At 48.3% G+C, this 20,855-nt stretch overlaps 1 protein-coding gene across 1 annotated transcript in view; it reads left to right on the forward strand.

Annotated features, from left to right (window-relative positions):
- The window catches only part of LOC132835202 (retinal guanylyl cyclase 2-like), an 80,175-nt gene that overhangs the window by 45,939 nt on the left and 13,381 nt on the right, over window positions 1-20,855 (forward strand). Inside the window, exons 10-15 of the mRNA XM_060854567.1 lie at window positions 1,140-1,289; window positions 4,704-4,852; window positions 6,501-6,664; window positions 9,585-9,777; window positions 13,842-14,016; window positions 17,425-17,523. Coding sequence (XP_060710550.1) covers window positions 1,140-1,289; window positions 4,704-4,852; window positions 6,501-6,664; window positions 9,585-9,777; window positions 13,842-14,016; window positions 17,425-17,523 — 930 coding nt within the window. The remainder of the gene's footprint in view (window positions 1-1,139; window positions 1,290-4,703; window positions 4,853-6,500; window positions 6,665-9,584; window positions 9,778-13,841; window positions 14,017-17,424; window positions 17,524-20,855) is intronic.

Consider the following 20,855-nt stretch of genomic DNA (forward strand, 5'->3'; position numbering starts at 1 on the left):
GGCTGTTTTTCCTGGAGCGTCGGAGGCTGAGGGGAGACTTTATAGAGGCTTATAAAATCATGAGGGGCATGGATAGGGTGAAGAGACAAGGTCTTTTCCCTGGGGTGGGGGAGTCCAGAACTAAAGTGGCATAGATTTAAGGGTTTAGATTAGAGTGGTGCTGGAAAAGCACAGCAGGTCAGGCAGCATCCGAGGAGCAGGAAAATCGATGTTTCGGACAAAAGCCCTTCACCCATTCCTGATGAAGGGCTTTTGCCCAAAACGTGGATTTTCCTGCTCCTCGGATGCTGCCTGACCTGCTGTGCTTTTCCAGCACCACTCTAATCTAAACTCCGGTTTCCAGCATCTGCAGTCCTCACTTTTGCCTTGGGCATAGGTTTAGGGTGAGAGGGGAAAGATTTAAAAGGGACCTAAGGGGCAATTTTTTTCACACAGAGGGTGGTACGTGTATGGAATGAGCTGCCAGAGGAAGTGGTGGAGGTGGTACAATGATAACATCTGGATGCTTATATGAGGAAGGGCTTAGAGGAATATGGGGCAAACATTGTAAATGGGACTAGATTAGGCTGGGATATCTGGTCGGCATGGACAAGTTGGACTGAAAGGTCTGTTTCTGTGCTCTACGACTCGATGACATGTTTGGCATTTGGTTGGTGTTGCTCCATCTCAGCCTACTTTGGGCGGCATGGTGGCACAGCAGTTAGCACTGCTGCCTCACAGCGCCAGAGACCCGGGTTCAATTCCCCACTCAGGCGACTGACTGTGTGGAGTTTGCACGTTCTCCCCGTGTCTGCGTGGATTTCCTCCGGGTGCTCCAGTTTCCTCCCACAGTCCAAAGATGTGCGGGTCAGGTGAATTGGCCATGCTAAATTGCCCGTAGTGTTAGGTGAAGGGGTAAATGTAGGGGTATGGGTGGGTTGTGCTTTGGCGGGTCGGTGTGGACTTGTTGGGCCGAAGGGCCTGTTTCCACACTCTAGGTAATCTAATCTAATCTAATCTACTTATACAGAGCGGCGACACATTCAAACCTAACAGACCTGAATAGAAGCGAGCACCAGGAGAGGTCTATGTTGCGTCTTAGTTTCACGGAAAGGAGTTTCCCACTCGAGTCACGTTTTTTTTCCCTCTCTCGTCACCAGACCGGTTTTGGACAGCCCCAGAGCTCCTCCGAGACCCGAGCCTCGAGAAGGTGGGGACTTTCAGCGGAGATGTCTACAGCTTCTCCATCATCGTGCAGGAAGTGGTCGTGCGAGGACCTCCATTCTCCACGCTGGACCTGAGCCCCAATGGTACCCCCACCGTCACGGCGTTTGGCTGCTTAGCCGTGTGCCCTTAACCTGGAGAAAGCTCACTCGCTGATGGCGCGCGCAATCAGGCTGCGCACGGATTAATGAGCGGCAAAGCAGTGCCGACTTGAGAGTGTGGGGGAGAAGAGGAGGAGTGTGGAGGGGCTGAGGGAAGGGGTGGAGGGCACGGTGGGGAAGGTGCTGGAGGGGTGGAGAGGAGGAGTAGATGAGAGAGAGAGCACGTCTTCGAAAGGTAGCTGGAGGGACACTCGAGGGAAATAAAATTGCAGGGGCGTCCTGGATAGAGCAGGATGCGGGGAGGAGATTGAGTCTGCTCTGATTCCTCTCCAGAGAGTCAGCATGGACTCCAATGGGCCACCCTCTGATGTGGTAATGTCTCTTGGACAGCAACAACAACATCATTCTCATGCCTGGGAAGGTAATGGCCTAGTGGCCTTATCGCTGGACTGTTAATCCAGAGATCCAGAGGATGTTCTGGGGGCCTGGGTTTGAATCCCTCCACGGCAGATGGTGGAATTTGATAAAAGCTGGAATTAAGAATCCAATGATGACCGTGAATCGATTGTCGGGAAAACCTACCTAGTTCACGAATGTCCTTTCGGGAAGGAATCCGCCATCGTTACCTGGTCTGGCCTATATGTGACTCCAGACCCACAGCAAAGTGGTTGACTCTTAACTGCCCTCTGGGCAATTAGGGATGGGTAATAATTGCTGGCCTGGCCAGCAATGCCCCTCATCCCGTGAACGAATAAAAAGAAACTCTACAATCCTCAGGATCCCATCAAGCCTTCCAAACACCCCTTCATTGACTGTAATTGTGCAGTCTCCAATATCTGTCCAGCCATGTGTTAGAACGTAGAACATAGAACATTACAGCGCAGTCCAGGCCCTTCGGCCTTCGATGTTGCGCCGACCTGTTATACCAATCTGAAGCCCATCTAACCTACACTCTTCCACGTACGTCCATATGCATGTCCAATGACAACTTAAATGTACTTAAAGTTCCTGAGTGAAGGTTTTCCCCTAATATCAGTTCTATACTTCTTTCCAGATTGCATCTGCTCCTCCCCACCTCCCCGATTTGCACAGCATGATCCCACAAATAGCAACATGACGCCAGCTGGAGTGTTTGTTTTCTCTTTGGCTTTGTTGGTGGAGGGATAAATATTGGCTCCAGGACGCTTGGGAGAACTGCAGTGTTCGTTTTCGAATTGGTGGCCAAGGGATCTTTCCTGCCAACTCGAAAGGCTCCCCCGCGCCCCCCCCCCCCCCCCAGTTTAGCATCTGATCCCAAAGACAGTATCTCTGGTAGAGCAGCACTCCCTCAGCACAGCAGTGGGAGCATGCACCTGGATTTTGCATTCAGGGACTTCTGGAGTGGGTATTATTTTTCTGCCCCAGACTGGAAGTGCCACCAACTGAGAATGTTGGAAAGTTAGATCTCTACCTCCCACCTTAAAGGTTTGCGGTCCATTCGGCTCCCTCAGTGAGGATAGCGGATTATATTCATTGTTGTGGTTCTGCTCGCCGAGCTGGAAGTTTTTGCTGCAAACGTTTCGTTCCCTGGCTAGGGAACATCATCAGTGCTGTTGGAGCCTCGTGTGAAGCGCTGCTTTGATGTTTCTTCCGGTATTTATATTGGTTTGTTCTTGCCGCTTCCGGGTGTCAGTTTCAGCTGTAGTAGTTTGTATGTGGGGTCCAGGTCGATGTGTCTGTTGATGGACGTTCTTGCCGTTTCCGGGTGTCAGTTTCAGCTGTAGTGGTTTGTATATGGTGTCCAGGTCAATGTGTCTGTTAATGGAGTTTGTGGATGAATGCCATGCTTCTAGGAATTCTCTGGCTGTTCTCTGTCTGGCTTGTCCTATGATAGTGGTGTTTTCCCAGTCAAATTCATGTTCCTGGTTGTCTGAGTGTATGGCTACTAGAGATAGCTGGTCGTGTCGTTTTGTGGCTAGCTGATGTTCATGGATGCGGATTGTTAGCTGTCTTCCTTAGGACTCATAACAGCACACAAGCCAACATCCACGCTCAGACAACAACTCACTAGAACAAAGGACCCAATACCCAGCATGAGCCAAACTAACGTAGTTTACAAAATACCATGCAAGGACTGCACAAAACACTATATAGGACAAACAGGAAGACAGCTAACAATCCGCATCCATGAACATCAGCTAGCCACAAAATGACACGACCAGCTATCTCTAGTAGCCACACACTCAGACAACCAGCAACATGAATTTGACTGGGAAAACACCACTATCATAGGACAAGCCAGACAGAGAACAGCCAGAGAATTCCTAGAAGCATGGCATTCATCCACAAACTCCATTAACAGACACATTGACCTGGACACCATATACAAACCACTACAGCTGAAACTGACACCTGGAAACGGCAAGAACGTCCATCAACAGACACATCGACCTGGACCCCACATACAAATCACTGCAGCTGAAACTGACACCCGGAAGCGGCAAGAACAAACCAATATAAATACCGGAAGAAACATCAAAGCAGCGCTTCACACGAGGCTCCAACAGCACTGATGATGTTCCCTAGCCAGGGAACGAAACGTTTGCAGCAAAAACTTCCAGCTCGGCGAGCAGAACCACAACAACGGATACCCGAGCTACAAATCTTCAATCAGCTTTTAAGGATTATATTCACGTTACAGCGTAGCCATCTTAAAACTCCTGATCCAGAGCAAGTTGCAAAGCTTCAGCCACCCGTCTCTTTTCAACGATATTCAAGTTCCCTTCATATTTTGGCACTTGTGCCAACTTCAAAGAGAAGGGATAGAGATTGGAACTAGGCCGGTTGTCAATTTTCTGAAATGCCATCCAGGTTCTGGATGAGTGGGTGCTGGAAGAGCGCAGCAGTCCAGGCAGCATCCGAGTAGCTGTAAAATCGACGTTTCGGGCAAAAAGCCCTTCATCAGGAAATGTCATCCAGGCAGGTCATTGGTTGGGAGATGCTGGAGATCAGAGTCTAGAGTGTGGTGCTGGAAAAGCGCAGCAGTTCAGGCAGCATCCGAGGAGCAGGAGAATCGAAGTTTCGGGCATAAGCCCTTCATCAGGAATGGCTTATGGTCGTAGATTGTCCAGGGTGCTATTGACTGGTGCTCAACAGAAACAGAAGTTGCTGGAAAAGCTCAGCAGGTCAGGCAGCATCTGTAGAGAGAAATCGGAGGTGATGTTTTGGATCGAGTGACCCTTGTTCAGAGGGAGGGTCACTGGAACTGAAACATTAACTCCAACCTCTCTCGACAGATGCTGCCTGACCTGCTGAGCTTTGTTGGATTTATCTTCCCTTGTACACCAACCTTTGCCGATGGCTGTGACGGTCGGTGCTCACGTGCTGTTTTTCTACAAAGCTGCTTCTGTTCTTTTTCAGATATTATCAAGAAAGTGCAGAAGCCTCCGCCACTGTGCCGGCCCTCCGTCTCACCAGATCTTGCTCCCATGGAGTGTATCCAGATCATGAAACTATGTTGGAGTGAGCAGCCTGAGAGACGACCCAACTTTGACCAGATCTTTGACCAGGTCAGCACCACCTCTCCCACCCAGGCACACTCTCGGAGCTGTTAGAGGCTCCCAAATTGACTGTGTAAATTTTTTTTGCACCCTTGTCTCCTGCAGTATGCATTGTTTGAAGTTATGGCATTCTTGCATTGTGTCCTGATGACTTCGAAGTGAAAAGACGTGGCAATGGCCTCATGGTTTTGTCTCTGGGCTGTTAAACCAGGAAGCCAAGAGTGTGGTGCTGGAAAAGCACAGCAGGTCAGGCATCATCTGAGGAGCTGGAGCATTGACATTTCTGGCATAAACCCTGTTAATCCAAGAATCCTGGTGATATTCTGGGGTCCTGAGCTCAAATCCTGCCACGGCTGATAGACCCATAGAGCTGTACAGGCCCTTCGGCCCAACTTGTCCATGCTGACCAGATATCCTAAATTAATCTAGTCCCATTTGGCCCCTATCCCTCCAAAGCCTTCCTATTCATATACCCATCCAGATGCCTCTTAAATGTTGCAATTGTACCAGCCTCCACCACTTCCTCTGGCAGCTCATTCCATACACGTACCACCCTCTGCGTGAAAAAGTTGCCCCACTCATCCTAAACCTATGCCCTCTAGTTCTGAACTTCCTGACTCCAGGGAAAAAAAAACTGTCTATTTATCCTATCCATGCCCCTCATGATTTTATAAACCTCTATAAGATTACCCTCCTCAGCGCCCGGTGTTCCAGGAAAAATCACCCTTTCCATGCCCTTCATGATTTTACAAACCTGTAGAAGGTTGGTCCTCAGCCTCCGACGATCCAGGGAAAATAGCCCCAGCCTATTCAGCCTTTCCCTATAGCTCAAACTCTCCAACCCTGGCAACATCCTTGTAAATCTTTTCTGAACCCTTTCAAGTTTCACAACATCGTTCCTGGAATAGGGAGACCAGAATTGCACGCAGTATTCAAAAAGTGGCCTAATCAATGTCCTGTAAAGCTGCAACATGACCTCCCAACTCCTGTACTCAATGCACTGACCAATAAATGTACCAAATTATGGAATTCGTATTCAGTAAAATGAAAATCTAGAAATAAGAATCTAATGGTGACCATGTTGATTGACTAACAGAAAAAGGTTCACTAATATCCTTTAGGCAAGGAACCAGCCATTAGTGGGCGGCACGGTGGCACAGTGGTTAGCACTGCTGCCTCACAGCGCCGGAGACCCAGGTTCAATTCCTGACTCAGGCGACTGACTGTGTGGAGTTTGCACGTTCTCCCCGTGTCTGCGTGGGTTTCCTCCGGGTGCTCCGGTTTCCTCCCACAGTCCAAAGATGTGCAGGTTAGGGTGAATTGGCCATGCTCAAGTGTTAGGAGAAGGGGTAAATGTAGGGGAATGGGTGGGTTGTGCTTTGGCGGGTCGGTGTGGACTTGTTGGGCCGAAGGGTCTGTTTTCACACCCTTCTAATCTAATCTAATCTAATCTTTACCTGGTCTGGCCTACATGTAACTTCAGACCCACAGCAATGTGGTTGACTCTTAACTGCCCTCTGGGCAATGAGGGATGAGCAATAAACGTTGGTCGAGACCGTGATCCCAACATCTCATGAATTAAAAATGCACCCGTTTGCCTTTTCGGCAAGATTCAGGAGAGCTGATCTTCCATGTTGTTTGTTCCCTGTGCTGGCAGTTTAAAAACATTAACAAGGGCAAGAAGACCAACATTATCGACTCGATGCTGCGGATGCTGGAGCAATACTCCAGCAATCTGGAGGACCTGATCAAGGAGAGGACGGAGGAGCTGGAGATCGAGAAGCAGAAAACCGATCAACTCCTCACGCAGATGTTGCCATAGTGAGTGCCAAACGTACCCACAAGCCCCACCTACCCCCTTTAGTCTTCCTGTGAACAGGGGCGTCGGGCTGAGGGAGAGGAGGCTGCGGGTGACATAGCTGGGTGGACCTCCCATCTACGGTTCTCCCAGTGCAGTATTAAGGGAGTACTGCACTGTCCAACTTTCAGACAGCACATCAAACCGAGGTCTAGCTTGTCAGGTGAACGTAAAAATAATCCCACGGCCCCTCTTTGCAAAGAATCACAGGGACATCTCCCCGATATCCAACATCACTAAAAATCGATTATGTGGACATTATTGCATGTGAGAACATGCGCAAATTGGCTGCCATGATGGCTAAATGACAAGAGTGACTGCACTTCATTGGCGGTTCTGGAGGATCTTGAGGCTCTCTCATTCTCTCTCTCCAAGCTTCCCTACGTTCCTTCACATCTCTCCCTCCACTACCCGGCTAGTCCCCCTCTCTAGCCTTCTAAATCCATCACTGTCAAATATGCAGAGGAACCTCGGTACTCCGGCACTCAGTTATACAAATATTGGATTATCCGGCAACATTGCAAGGTCCCGAGGCTCGGCTAAACTCGATTATCTGGAATTTGATTAACCGAACAAAATACTCCCCGCCCGTGTGCTTCGGATAATCAAGGTCCCTCTGTGTATGTGGCTCGCTTTTGAAACCTCCAATGGAATCTGCCTACATCAGTCTCCCACAGGAACACATTCCAAATTGGAACAACTCTGCGTAAAGACGGTTCTCCTTGTCTCACTCCTAGCTCTCTTGCTGATGATCTTGAAGTTGTGACCCCCTCGTTGCTACTGGAAACAGAACATCCGTGTTTCCCCGATCAAAATTGTTCATTACTTTGGACACCTTAGTAAGGTTACCATGACGTCAAAGACAATAAGCCCAATTTCGCTAATCCTTCCTCGTATCTAAAACCCCTCATTTCTGGTATTGTTCTCTCGCTCACTAGGGCTTTAACATCCTTCCTGAAAAAAGGTGCCTAGGACTAGGGTGGCACAGTGGCTTAGTGGTTAGCACGGCTGCCCCTCAGCACCTGGCCCGTGGGTTCGATCCCACACTTGGGTGACTGTCTGTCTGTGTGGAGTTTACACATTGTCCCTGTGTCTGTGTGGGATTCCTCCGGGTGCTCCGGTTTCCTCCCACAGGCCAAAGATGTGCAGGTTAGGGGGGATTGGCCGTGCTAAATTGTCCCATAGTGCCCAGGGATGTGCAGGTTAGGGTGGATTGGCCGTGCTAAATTGTCCCATAGTGCCCAGGGATGTGCGGGTTAGGGTGGATTGGCCGTGCTACATTGTCCCATAGTGCCCAGGGATGTGCAGGTTAGGGTGGATTGGCCGTGCTACATTGTCCCATAGTGCCCAGGGATGTGCAGGTTAGGGTGGATTGGCCATGCTACATTGTCCCATAGTGCCCAGGGATGTGCAGGTTAGGGTGGATTGGCCGTGCTACATTGTCCCATAGTGCCCAGGGATGTGCAGGTTAGGGTAGGTTGGCCGTGCTACATTGTCCCATAGTGCCCAGGGATGTGCAGGTTAGAGTGGATTGGCCATGCTAAATTGTCCTATAGTGTCTAGGGATGTGCAGGTTACGATGGATTGGCTGTGCTACATTGTCCCATAGTGCCCAGGGATGTGCAGGTTAGGGTGGATTGGCTATGCTAAATTGTCCCATAGTGCCCAGGGATGTGCAGGTTAGGATGGATTGGCTGTGCTAAAGTGTCCCATAGTGCCCAGGGATGTGCAGGTTAGGGTGGATAGGCCGTGCTAAATTGTCCCATAGTGCCCAGGGATGTGCGGGTTAGGGTGGATTGGCCGTGCTAAATTGTCCCATAGTGCCCAGGGATGTGCAGGTTAGGGTGGATAGGCCGTGCTAAATTGTCCCATAGTGCCCAGGGATGTGCGGGTTAGGGTGGATTGGCCGTGCTAAAGTGTAAAAAATGAGGTCTGCAGATGCTGGAGATCACAGCTGAAAATGTGTTGCTGGTCAAAGCACAGCAGGCCAGGCAGCATCTCAGGAATAGGGAATTCGACGTGAAGGGCTTATGCTCGAAACGTCGAATTCCCTATTCCTGAGATGCTGCCTGACCTGCTGTGCTTTGACCGTGCTAAAGTGTCTCATAGTGCCCAGGGATGTGCAGGTTAGGGTGGATTGGCCATGCCAAATTGCCCCACAGTGTCTAGGGATGTGCAGGTTAGGGTGGATTGGCCATGCCAAATTGCCCCACAGTGTCTAGGGATGTGCAGGTTAGGGTGGATTGGCTGTACGAAATTGTCCCATAGTGCCCAGGGATGTGCAGGTTAGGGTGCGTTGGCCATGCTAAAGTGTCTCATAGTGCCCTGGGATGTGCTGGCTAAGTGGGTTAGCCATGGGAAATACAGGGATAGATTGGGCCTGGATGGGATGCTCTTCGGAGAGTCAGTGTGTACTCGATGGGCCGAATGGACTGTTTCCACACTGTAGGGATTGTATGAATTGAACACAGTACTCCAAATGAGGAATTGACCTATGATTTATACAGGTGTGGCATCATCTCCTTGCTTTTACACTCTCTGCGTCGATTTATAAACCCAATGATCCTCTAACACATCTTTCAAAATGGCTGGCCACCAATTGGTTTTTTTAAAAAATCCATCTGGTTCACGAAAGCTCCTTAGGGACCGCAATCTGCCTTCCTGAGTCGGGTTTGATCTACATGTGACTCCAGACCCATAGCCAATCTGGTTGATTCCTAACTGCCCTCAGGATAGTTGCTTACCAGCACTTTCTCAAGGGTCGGTTAGGGAGGGGGGATCAGATGCTGGCCATCCCAGTGATACCCATGCCCCTGTGTCATAGTGTCGGTGTGATTACCAGTCAGAGATTGCTGACCCACCGTTCCTTCCTCACTTGCCCAGCTCTGTCGCCCAGGCACTGAAGACGGGGGACCCGGTGGAGCCTGAACATTTTGAGCAGGTGACCATCTACTTCAGCGACATAGTTGGCTTCACCACCATCTCAGCCATGAGCGACCCCATCGAGGTGGTTGACCTTCTCAACGACCTTTACACTTTGTTCGACGCCATCATCGGATCCCACGACGTCTACAAGGTAGTTCGCTCGGAGTGAACAGCTCAGCTTTGTCAGGTTGGATTTGACAAATTCAGACGGTCACTCAGAGGCGGTCTAGCTGTGTGTAAGAGGCTTACTCAGTCCTAATTGTATAAACTTTTGTATGCAAGTATAAAGCATTCAGCAGGTCAGAGGCCAGGAGTATTGAGGTGAGTAATTTCCCTCCTGACTCCCCGAACCCTGTCCCACCATCAACAAGGCACAGGTCAGGAGTGTGAGGGAATACTTCCCACTTGCCCCTTGATGGGGGCAGCCCTAGTAACACTCAAGAAACTCGACACCACCCAGGACAAAGCAGCACCTGCTTGATTGACACCACAGCCACACTCTCCACCACGGTAGCAGCAGTGTGTACCATCTACAGGATGCAATTCACTAAAGATTCTCAGACAGCACCTTCCTTAACCACAACCACTTCCATCTACAAGGACAAGGGCAGCACGGTGGCTCAGTGGTTAGCACTGCTGCCTCACAGCTCCAGGGACCCAGTTCGATTCTAGCCTCGGGCAACTATCTGTGTGGAGCTTGCACATTCTCCCCGTGTCTGCGTGGGTTTCCTCTGGGTGTTCCAGTTCCCTCCCACAGTCCAAAGAAGTGCAGGCCAGGTGAATTGGCCATGCTAAATTGTCCCATAGTGTTAAAAGTGTGGTGCTGGAAAAGCGCAGCAGGTCAGGCAGCATCCAAAGAGCAGGAGAATCGACGTTTCGGGCATGAGCCCTTCTTCAAGAATAAGAAGGGCTCATGCCTGAAACGTCGATTCTCCTGCTCCTTGGATGCTGCCTGACCTCCTGCGCTTTTCCAGCAACACATTTTCAGCTCTGATCTCCAGCATCTGCAGACCTCACTTTCTCCTGCCCATAGTCAGAGGGAAATGGATCTGGGTGGGTTACTCTTCAGAGAGTAGGTGTGGACTTGTTGGGCCGAAGGGTCTGTATCCACACTGTAGAGGAATCTAATCTAATCAGATACACGGGAACACCACCACCTTCAGGTTCTCCTCTGAGCCACTTGTCACCCTGACTTGGAAAGCCATTTCTTGACGTTAAATAAAACATTGTCACTGACTCAAAATCAAAGAATTCCCTCCTGGATGGCACTGGGTGGGTCAACCTTCAGGTGGTCTGCAGCGGTTCAAGAAGGCAGCTCAGCCTACCACCTCGTCAAGGGGCAACTAGGGACGGGCAGTAAATGCTGGGCCCAGCCAAAGATACCCACACCCCACAAAATGAATAAATTTTTTTAAAAAACTCACTCTAGGCCCTTCATGTGAAACTTCTCCACCTCTTCAGCATTTCACCAATCCCCGCCCCCATCTTTCTGTTCTTTTCTGTCTTAATGTTTAGAGTCACAGAGATGTCCAGCACGGAAACAGACCCTTCGGCCCAACCTGTCCATGCCGACCAGATATCCCAACCCAACCTAGTCCCACCTGCCAGCACCCGGCCCATATCCCTCCAAACCCTTCCTATTCATATCCCCATCCAGATGCCTCTTAAATGTTGCAATTGTACCAGCCTCCATCACTTCCTCCGGCAGCTCATTCCATACACGTATCACCCTCTGTGTGAAAAAGTTGCCCCTTAGGTCTCTTTTATATCTTTCCCCTCTCACCCTAAACCTATGCCCTCTAGTTCTGGACTCCCCCACCCCAGGGAAAAAAACTTTGCCTATTTATCCTATCCATGCCGCTCATAATTTTATAAACCTCTATAAGGTCACCCCTCAGCCTCCGACGCTCCAGGGAAAACAGCCCCAGCCTGTTCAGCCTCTCCCTGTAGCTCAAACCCTCCAACCCTGGCAACATCCTTGTAAATCTTTTTGAACCCTTTCAAGTTTCACAACATCTTTCCGATAGGAAGGAGACCAGAATTGCACACAATATTCCAACAGTGGCCTAACCAATGTCCTGTACAGCCGCAACATGACCTCCCAACTCCTGTACTCAATACTCTGACCAATAAAGGAAAGCATACCAAACATGCCCTGAAATATATGGACAATGTTCGCCTTGATAACACTGTCTTAGGAGCCAGTTCCATTCCCTCACTGCTGTCTGGGGAAAGAAGTGGTTTGTGTATCTCTAACTCTTAAAACCCCTTTCTCCTTTCTATGTCCAGCGAGACTCCTACTGGCACAGTAGCCCTGGATTTAATAACATAGTCTGGACTGATCATCTGGAGTCATAAGTTCGAATCCCAACACATAAATTTGAAATTCATTTAGATTAGATTACTTACAGTGTGGAAACAGGCCCTTCGGCCCAACAAGTCCACACCGACCCACCGAAGCGCAACCCACCCATACCCCTACATTTACCCCTTACCTAACACTACGGGCAATTTAGCATGGCCAATTCACCTGATCCGCACATCTTTGGACTGTGGGAGGAAACTAGAGCACCCGGAGGAAACCCACGCAGACACGGGGAGAACGTGCAAACTCCACACAGTCAGTCGCCTGAGTCGGGAATTGAACCTGGGTCTCAGGCGCTGTGAGGCAGCAGTGCTAACCACTGTGCCACCGTGCTGCCCACATTTAATTAATGTATTTGGAAGAAAACACTGAAATGATGACCGTGAAGCTTTGCATTGTCATCGGACTAATGCACTTAGGGACGGAATTCTGCTCTTCCTATCCAAACTGCAAACCCCCAGTGATATGGCTGATTCCTACCTGCTCTCACTTATAACCCTAGCACGCCACTGAGTTAGAGTCATAGAGGTCTGCAAACACTGAAAAAGGGCCCTTTGGCCCATCAAATCTATGTTGATTATAAACAACCACCTGACTACTCTGAATACAAACTGAAAGAACTGCTGATGCTGTAAAACAGAAGTTGCTGGAAAAGCTCAGCATCTGTGAGAGAAATCAGTGAATGTTTCAGATCCAGTAACCCTTCTTCAGTATCTAACGGTTCTAATCCCATTTCCCAGTCTTTGACCCATCTCCTTGACATCGCAAGTGCACATCTGAATGCTTATAAATCTTAAGAGGGCAATTAGAGATGAATAATAAACACACCGGGAACATTTTATTTAATTCTGTCAGCGAAAAGTCTGGACACTTTCCAGATTAAGCCATGATTCCGTCGATGACTACCATCGTCATTGTTCCCACTAAGTTGCGTTAGGAAGCTCCACACACGTCAGTTGCAATGGAGATTTGTACAGGAACAAAAGCCGAACTTGCTGGAAAAACTCAGCAGATCTGGCAGCATCTGTGGTGGGAGAAAGCAGAGTTGACTTTCTGGGTCCAGCAACCCTTCAGAACAGGATTTGTTAACTGTTCGTGGTGTGTCTCCATGCCGACCATAGTCCTACCAAGCAGCACCTTCTTCTCGTGTTGTGTACACTGTCCTCTCGAAATGTGGTTTTCTTGTGTTGAGTCCTGACAAGCCTATGGCAAATAGCTTTAACTCTCTATTCCTTTCCAGCATTACCATTGAGTCATAGAGATGTACAGCACGGAAACAGACCCTTCGGTCCAACTCATCCATGCCAACCAGATATCTGAAATTAATCTAGTCCCATTTGCCAGCACTTGGCCCATATCCCCCTAGACCCTTCCTATTCATATACCCATCCAGATGTCTTTTAAATGTTGCAATTGTACCAGCCTCCACCACTTCCTCTGGCAGCTCATTCCATACACGCATCACCCTCTGTGCGAAAACGTTGCCCCCTCAGGTGCCTTTCCCCTCTCAGCTGAAATCTATCCCCCTTAATTCTGGACTCCTCCACCCCAGCGACAAGACTTTGTCTGTTTACCCTCTCCATGCCCCTCATGATTTTATAAACCTCTATAAGGTCACCCCTCAGCCTCCGACGCTCCAGGGAAAACAGCCCCAGCCTGTTCAGCCTCTCCCTGTAGCTCAAACCCTCCAAACCCGGCAACATCCTTGTAAATCTTTTCCGAACCCTTCCAAGTTCCACAACGTCCTTGCTACAGCAGGGATCTGTCAGCAATGTTTCTGAAAGAGCCATGACTGGCCGGGTGAGCGGCCTCTTTCTGTGCTGGGTCAGTCTTGCAGTCTGTGCTTTCAGGTCGAAACGATCGGAGACGCGTACATGGTAGCGTCCGGACTTCCGACTCGCAACGGGAGCCGACATGCGGCAGAAATTGCTAACATGTCCCTGGACATCCTCAGCAGCATCGGCACCTTCAAGATGAGGCACATGCCCGACGTTCCAGTGCGGATCCGAATCGGATTGCACTCAGGTACGTCCTGGCTGTCAACGTTTAGCCTTCTAAATAAGTCTTTTCTTCAGTACATTGTTTATGTCATTGGTAATGCAGAGGCCCAGGCTAACACAGTGGGGACACGGGGTTCGAATCCCCCCAGAGCATTGGATGGGATTTAATTTCAGTTAATGGCATTGTGTGGATTGCAGCGGTTCAAGATGGGAGCTCATCCCATCTTCTCAAGGACAACTAATGAATGCTGGCCTAGCCAGTGTTACAAGTGATGGCTAGCAAGAGGGGACAGAGCTTTAAATTGAGGGGTGATAGATATCGGACAGGTATCAGAGGTAGTTTCTTTACTCAGAGAGTAGTCGGGACGTGGAACGCCTTACCTGCAACAGTAGAAGACTCGCCAACTTTAAGGGCATTTAAATGGATATTGGATAAACATATGAATGATTAAATAGTGTAGGTTAGATGGGCTTCAGATTAGTTCCACAGGTTGGTGCAAACATCGAGGGCTGAAGGGCCTGGACTGCGCTGTCGCCTTCAAGTGAATAATAAAGAGAAAGGTGACGGGTTGAAATCCTATCGGATTCCTGCGGGGAAGGAAATCAGCTGTCTTTACCTGGTCCGGCCTGCATGTGACTCCAGAGTCACAGTGATCGTGCCAGCTCTGAACCACCCTCTGAGATGATGCAGCGAGCCCCTCAGTTTGAGGGTGATCAGGAATAGGCAACAAATGCTGGCCTTTGCAGTGACACCCACAACTCATAGGGGGAACAAAAAACTAACCTTCTGGACAAGGTTAAAAATCACACAACACCAGGTTATAGTCCAACAGGTTTAATTGGAAGCACTAGCTTTTGGAGCGACGCTCCTTCATCAGGTGATAGTGGAGGGCTCAATCGTAACACAGAATTAATAGCAAAAATTTACAGTGTGATGTAACTGAAATTATACATTGAAAAATAGATTGTCTGTTAAGCCTTTCATCTGATAGTTTCACTTCTTTCATCCAACAACGGATGAATGGGCACCGCACAACAATCAACAGACAGGAGGGTTCCCTCCCAGTTGGGGAACACTTCAGTGGTCCAGGACATTCAGCCTCGGACCTTCGGGTGACCATCCTCCAAGGTGGACTTCGGGACAGGCAGCAGAGGAAAGTGGCCGAGCAGAGGCTGATAGCTAAGTTCGGTACCCATAGGGAGGGCCTCAACCAGGACCTTGGGTTCATGTCACATTACAGGTGATCACCATTGCACTACACACACACACACACACACACACACTCTCACATACACACGGACACAGGTACACACAGACGCGCACACAGACACCCACACACACCCTTATAGACACACACACTCCCATGCTCACACATGCACCCCCTTCACAGTCTTAAGACACTCTACATCCACTACACACACACACACACACACACACACTTTCCCACACTCACAACCCCCACCCCAGACAGACAGACACACAGACAGACAAAGACCCACATGCACACATATATTGTGTGGGGTGAATTTGTATTGCAGAGTTACATTGTACTTTGCTCAAACACTGCATACATTCATGTAGAACTCTGAGCTCAAAAACTGCATGAATTTATGTAAAACTCTGTTATCTCACTTTTTAGATTAGAATCAATCTAAACACCATGGCATAGACAGAGAACACAGGGGGCCAACACCTTCAACATATTGTCTAGCTATCACCATTATTAACAGCTAACCCGAGAATGCAACTTTAAAAAGAAGGGTTTTGTGATTTACACATGAAAGAAGTGGAACTATCATTGTATTCTAACAGATGAAAGGCTTAACAGACAATCTATTTTTCAACATATAATTTCAGTTACATCACACTGTAAATTTTTGCTATAAATTCTGTGTTACGATCGAGCCCTCCACTATCACCTGATGAAGGAGCGTCGCTCCGAAAGCTAGTGCTTCCAATTAAACCTGTTGGACTATAACCTGGTGTTGTGTGATTTTTAACTTGGTACACCCCAGTCCAACTCCGGCATCTCCAAATCATTCTGGACAAAAGCTTGGAGTGAGTCGAAAAGAGTGAATTAAAAACAAGGAACAGCGTGCATTTCTAAAGTGACAAAAGCAAAAGTTGCTGGAGAAACTCAGCAGGATTGGTAGTGTCTGTGGAGGGAAAACACAGTTAATGTTAACTCTTACACAACACTAGGTTATAGTCCAACAGGTGTATTTAGAAACATCAGCTTCCGGAGCGTCGCTCCTTCATCAGGTAGAAGGAGCAGCGTTCTGAAAGCTAGTGCTTCCAAATACACCTGTTGGACTATAACCTGGTGTTGTATGGTTTTTAACTTTGTCCACCCCAGTCCAACTCCGGCACCTCTAAGTCAATGTTAATTCTGTTTCTCTCTCCACTGATGCCGCCAGACATGCTGAGTTCCTCCAACAATTTCTATTTCTGTTTAAGATTCCCAGCCTCGGCAGTTCCTTGTTTTATTTTAGCGTGTTCCTTTAACATCTTTGGAATGTCCCAAAATGCATTACTGCTAGTGAAATACGTTTTCCAAGGGGCAGTCATTTAGCAAGTTTTGAGAAGATTTGTAGCTCAGGTTGGGGTTCTGGATGTAGGTTTGCTCACTGAGCTGGAAGGTTCATTTCCAGACGTTTCGTCACCCTACTAGGTAACATCTTCAGTGGGCCTCCGGGCGAAGCACTGTACATGATTCCTACTTTCTACATGTTTGGGTTTCTTTGGGTTGGTGATGTCATTTCCTGTTCTTTTTCTCAGGGAGGGTGGTAGATGTCTAACACATCGAGTTAGACCCCATCTACCATCCCCTGAGAAGAAGAGCAGGAAATGATATTACCACAGGAAATGACATCACCAACCCAAAGAAACCCAAACATATAAGTAGAAAGTAGGAATCATGCATACTGCTTCGCCTGAAGGTCCACTGAAGATGTTACCTAGTTGGGTGACGAAACGTCTGGAAATGAACCTTCCAGCTCAGTGAGCAAACCTACATCTAGGGGAGTCCTTGTTGAAACATGGGAAGTATGGCCTCTAGCTAGCAGACAGCAAAACTCCCATGAATAGCAGTGCAGCAGTGACCAGAATTCTTTGGGATATCCGGTGGTCAAAGAAAAGTAGTATAGAAATGGAAATCTTTAGTTACCCCGTTTGATAAGGTACCTACCCTTGCAAATCCACACACAGTCGATGTTGAATCGTGCTCCGGCGATGCTTCACCGTGTGAAAAGCACTATGCAAATGCAAGGTGTTGTTGGAGCAGCTCTTGCATTTGGTTGCCGGAGGGTGGGCTTCCTGCTTCTCTCGCTGAACGACAGACAGACGAAAGAAAAGGGCTTTCTGGTGGCGTGTCTCAGTCAAAAGAGTGGCGAGCATGAAGGGCAGGTCTGAAGGTCTGTTTCTTTTCCCAAGGTCCGTGTGTAGCAGGGGTGGTAGGACTGACCATGCCAAGGTACTGCCTCTTCGGAGACACGGTCAACACTGCTTCACGGATGGAGTCCACCGGCTTGCGTGAGTATTGGGCTCGATGAAGGCGAGGTTTCTCAAGGGCGTGGAAGATTCGTGGGCGGCACGGTGGCACAGTGGTTAGCACTGCTGCCTCACAGCACCAGAGACCCGGGTTCAATTCCCAACTCAGGTGACTGACTGTGTGGAGTTTGCACATTCTCCCCGTGTCTGCATGGGTTTCCTCTGGGTGCTCCAGTTTCCTCCCACAGTCCAAAGAAGTGCAGGTCAGGGTGGATTGGCCATGCTAAATTATCCATAGTGTTAGGTAAAGGGGTAAATGTAGGGGAATGGGTGGGTTGCACTTCGGCGGGTCGGTGTGGACTTGTTGGGCCGAAGGGCCTGTTTCCACACTGTAAGTAATCTAATCTAATTCTGTTTCCGTGCTGTACATCTCTATGGCTCCATGACCACCATTTTGAAGGAGAGTGTTGAGTGGGGAGTGGAAGGTGGTGGCAAAGAGGTGTGCTGGGTTCTCACCCAGGCATCTTGACCCGACCAGCATCACAGAGGAGAGCAGTATAGTAAGATCTTGTTATGGATAAATCAGTTGCCATAGTTACCCTGCTACCTAGGCTGTCATGCACACTGGGCCTGCTAAGAGTACGAAAGAGGTTCTGAAAATGAACTCACTATTTAATTTAAGTTGCTTTCTGTGTTGGGTTGTTGAGTGGCTATGGTTACAGGAGGAGTGCTACACCTGTCCAAAACAATACGGCACGGTGGCTCAGTGGTTAGCACTGCTGCCTCACGGCGCCAGAGACCCGGGTTCAATTCCCGCCTCAGGCGACTGACTGTGTGGAGTTTGCACGTTCTCCCCGTGTCTGCGTGGGTTTCCTCCGGGTGCTCTGGTTTCCTCCCACAGTCCAAAGATGTGCAGGTCAGGTGAATTGGCCATGCTAAATTGCCCGTAGTGTTAGGTATGGGGTATATGTATGGGTGGGTTGCGCTTCGGCGGGTCGGTGTGGACTTGTTGGGCCGAAGGGCCTGTTTCCATACAGTAAGTAATCTAATCTAATACCTACCTACGACTGCACTGCCAATCACTAAAGTGACCACTGAGCATCTCACTGAGATAGGACTAATCCCTCACAGACACTTCCGAAAGGTGGAGGGGCGAGCCCTGTAGAGCACATCCACAGAGCTCCATCTCATGCCATGAATCAAGTGGGCATGGCCATAAACTCCCTATGAGGCCTTTAGTTCATCTTATGAGGCTGTTCCTGAAGCTTCGCTGGGTCAGACTCCCGGAACTGCCTTCCCAGTAGCACCATGATCATTTGAGCATTTCCCAGAATTACTGTAATAACTTGCAAACTGTTCAAACCCTTTGATTAGATTCCAGGCTGTAACCCACTCCATGGTATCTGTTATTCTATATATAAAACACCATGAACCCCTCAGTTAGATCCCAGTCTGTAACTCACTCCCGGGTATCTGCTATTCTATATATAAACCACCCTGAACCCCTCGATTAGATTCTAGTCAGTAACTCATTCCCGGGTATCTGGTATTCGATACATTAATCACTCTGAACACCTCGATTAGATTCCAGGTTGTAACTCACTCCCGGGTATCTGTTATTCTGTATATAAACCACCCTGAACCTTTCGATTAGATTCCAGTCTGTAACACACTCCCTGGTATCTGCTATTCGATATATTAATCACTCTGAACCCCTCGATTGGATTCCAGGCTGTAACTCACTCCCTGGTATCTGTTATTCTGTATATAAACCACCCTGAACCCCTTGATAAAATTCCAGTCTGTAATTCACTCCCGGGTATCTGTTATTCTGTATATAAACCATCACGAACCCCACGATTAGATTCCAGTCTATAACTCAATCCCTGGTATCTGTTATTCTGTATATAAACCACTCTGAAACCCTCGATAAAATTCCAGTCTGTAATTCACTCCCGGGTATCTGTTATTCTGTATATAAACCACCCTGAACCGCACGATTAGATCCCAGTCCGTAACTCACTCCCGGGTATGTGTTATTCTGTTTACACACCACCCTGAACCCCTCGATTAGATTCCAGTCTGTAACTCACTCTAGGGTATCTGTTTTCTGTATATAAACCAACCTGAACCCCTCGATTAGATTCTAGTCTGTAACTCACTCCCGGGTATCTGATATTCTGTATATAAACCATCCTGAACCCTGCGAATAGATTCCTGTCAGTAACTCTCACCTTGGTATCTGCTATTCTATATATTAATCACCCTGAACCCTTTGATTAGATTCCAGGCTGTAACTCACTCCCAGTATCTGCTATTCTATATATAAACCCCCTTGAACCCCTCGATTAGATTCCAGTCTGTAACTCCCAGGTATCTGTTATTCTGTATACAAACCATCCCGAATCTCTCGATTAGATTCCAGTCTGTAACTCCTTCCCGGGTATATGTTATTCTACATATAAACCAGTCTGAACCCTTCAATTAGATTCCAGTCTGTAACTCCCTCCCGGGTATCTGTTCTTCTGTATATAAACCACCCTGAACCCCTCGATTAGATTCCAGTTTGTAACTCCCTCCCAGGGTATCTGTTATTCTGTATATAACCCACCCCGAACCCCTCGATTAGATTCCAGTCTGTAACTCATTCCCAGGTATCTGTTATTCTGTATATAAACCATCCCTGAACCCCTCGATTAGATTCCAGGCTGTAACTCACTCCCAGGTATCTGTTATTCTGTATATAAACCAATCTGAACCCCTCGATTAGATAATAGTCTGTAACTCCATCCCGGGTATCAATTATTCAGTATATAAACCACCCTGAACCCTTTGATTAGATTCCTGTCAGGAACTCACTCCCCTGGTATCTGCTATTCGATATATTAATCACCCAGAACCCCTCGATTAGATTCCAGGCTGTAACGCACTCCCAGGTATCTGCTATTCTGTATATAAACCATCCTGAAACCCTCGACTAAATTCCAGTCTGTAACTCACTCCTGGGTATGTGCTATTCTGTATATAAACCACCCTGAAACCCTCGATTAGATTCTAGTCTGTAACTCACTCCCTGGTATCTGCTTTTCCATATATTAATCACCCTGAACCCCTCGATTAGATTCCAGGTTGTAACTCACTCCCGGGTATCTGCTGTTCTATATAAAAACCACCCTGAACCCCTCGATTAGATTCCAGTCTGTAACCCACTCCCAGGTATCTGTTATTCTGTATATAAACCACCCTGAACCCCTCGATTAGATTCCAATCTGTAACTCACTCCCTGGTATCTACATTCTATATATAAACCACCCTGAACCCCTCGATTAGATTCCAATCTGTAACTCACTCCCTGGTATCTACATTCTATATAT

Source organism: Hemiscyllium ocellatum, chromosome 44 (assembly GCF_020745735.1).
Source record: "Hemiscyllium ocellatum isolate sHemOce1 chromosome 44, sHemOce1.pat.X.cur, whole genome shotgun sequence".
NCBI classification, from domain to species: domain Eukaryota; kingdom Metazoa; phylum Chordata; class Chondrichthyes; order Orectolobiformes; family Hemiscylliidae; genus Hemiscyllium; species Hemiscyllium ocellatum.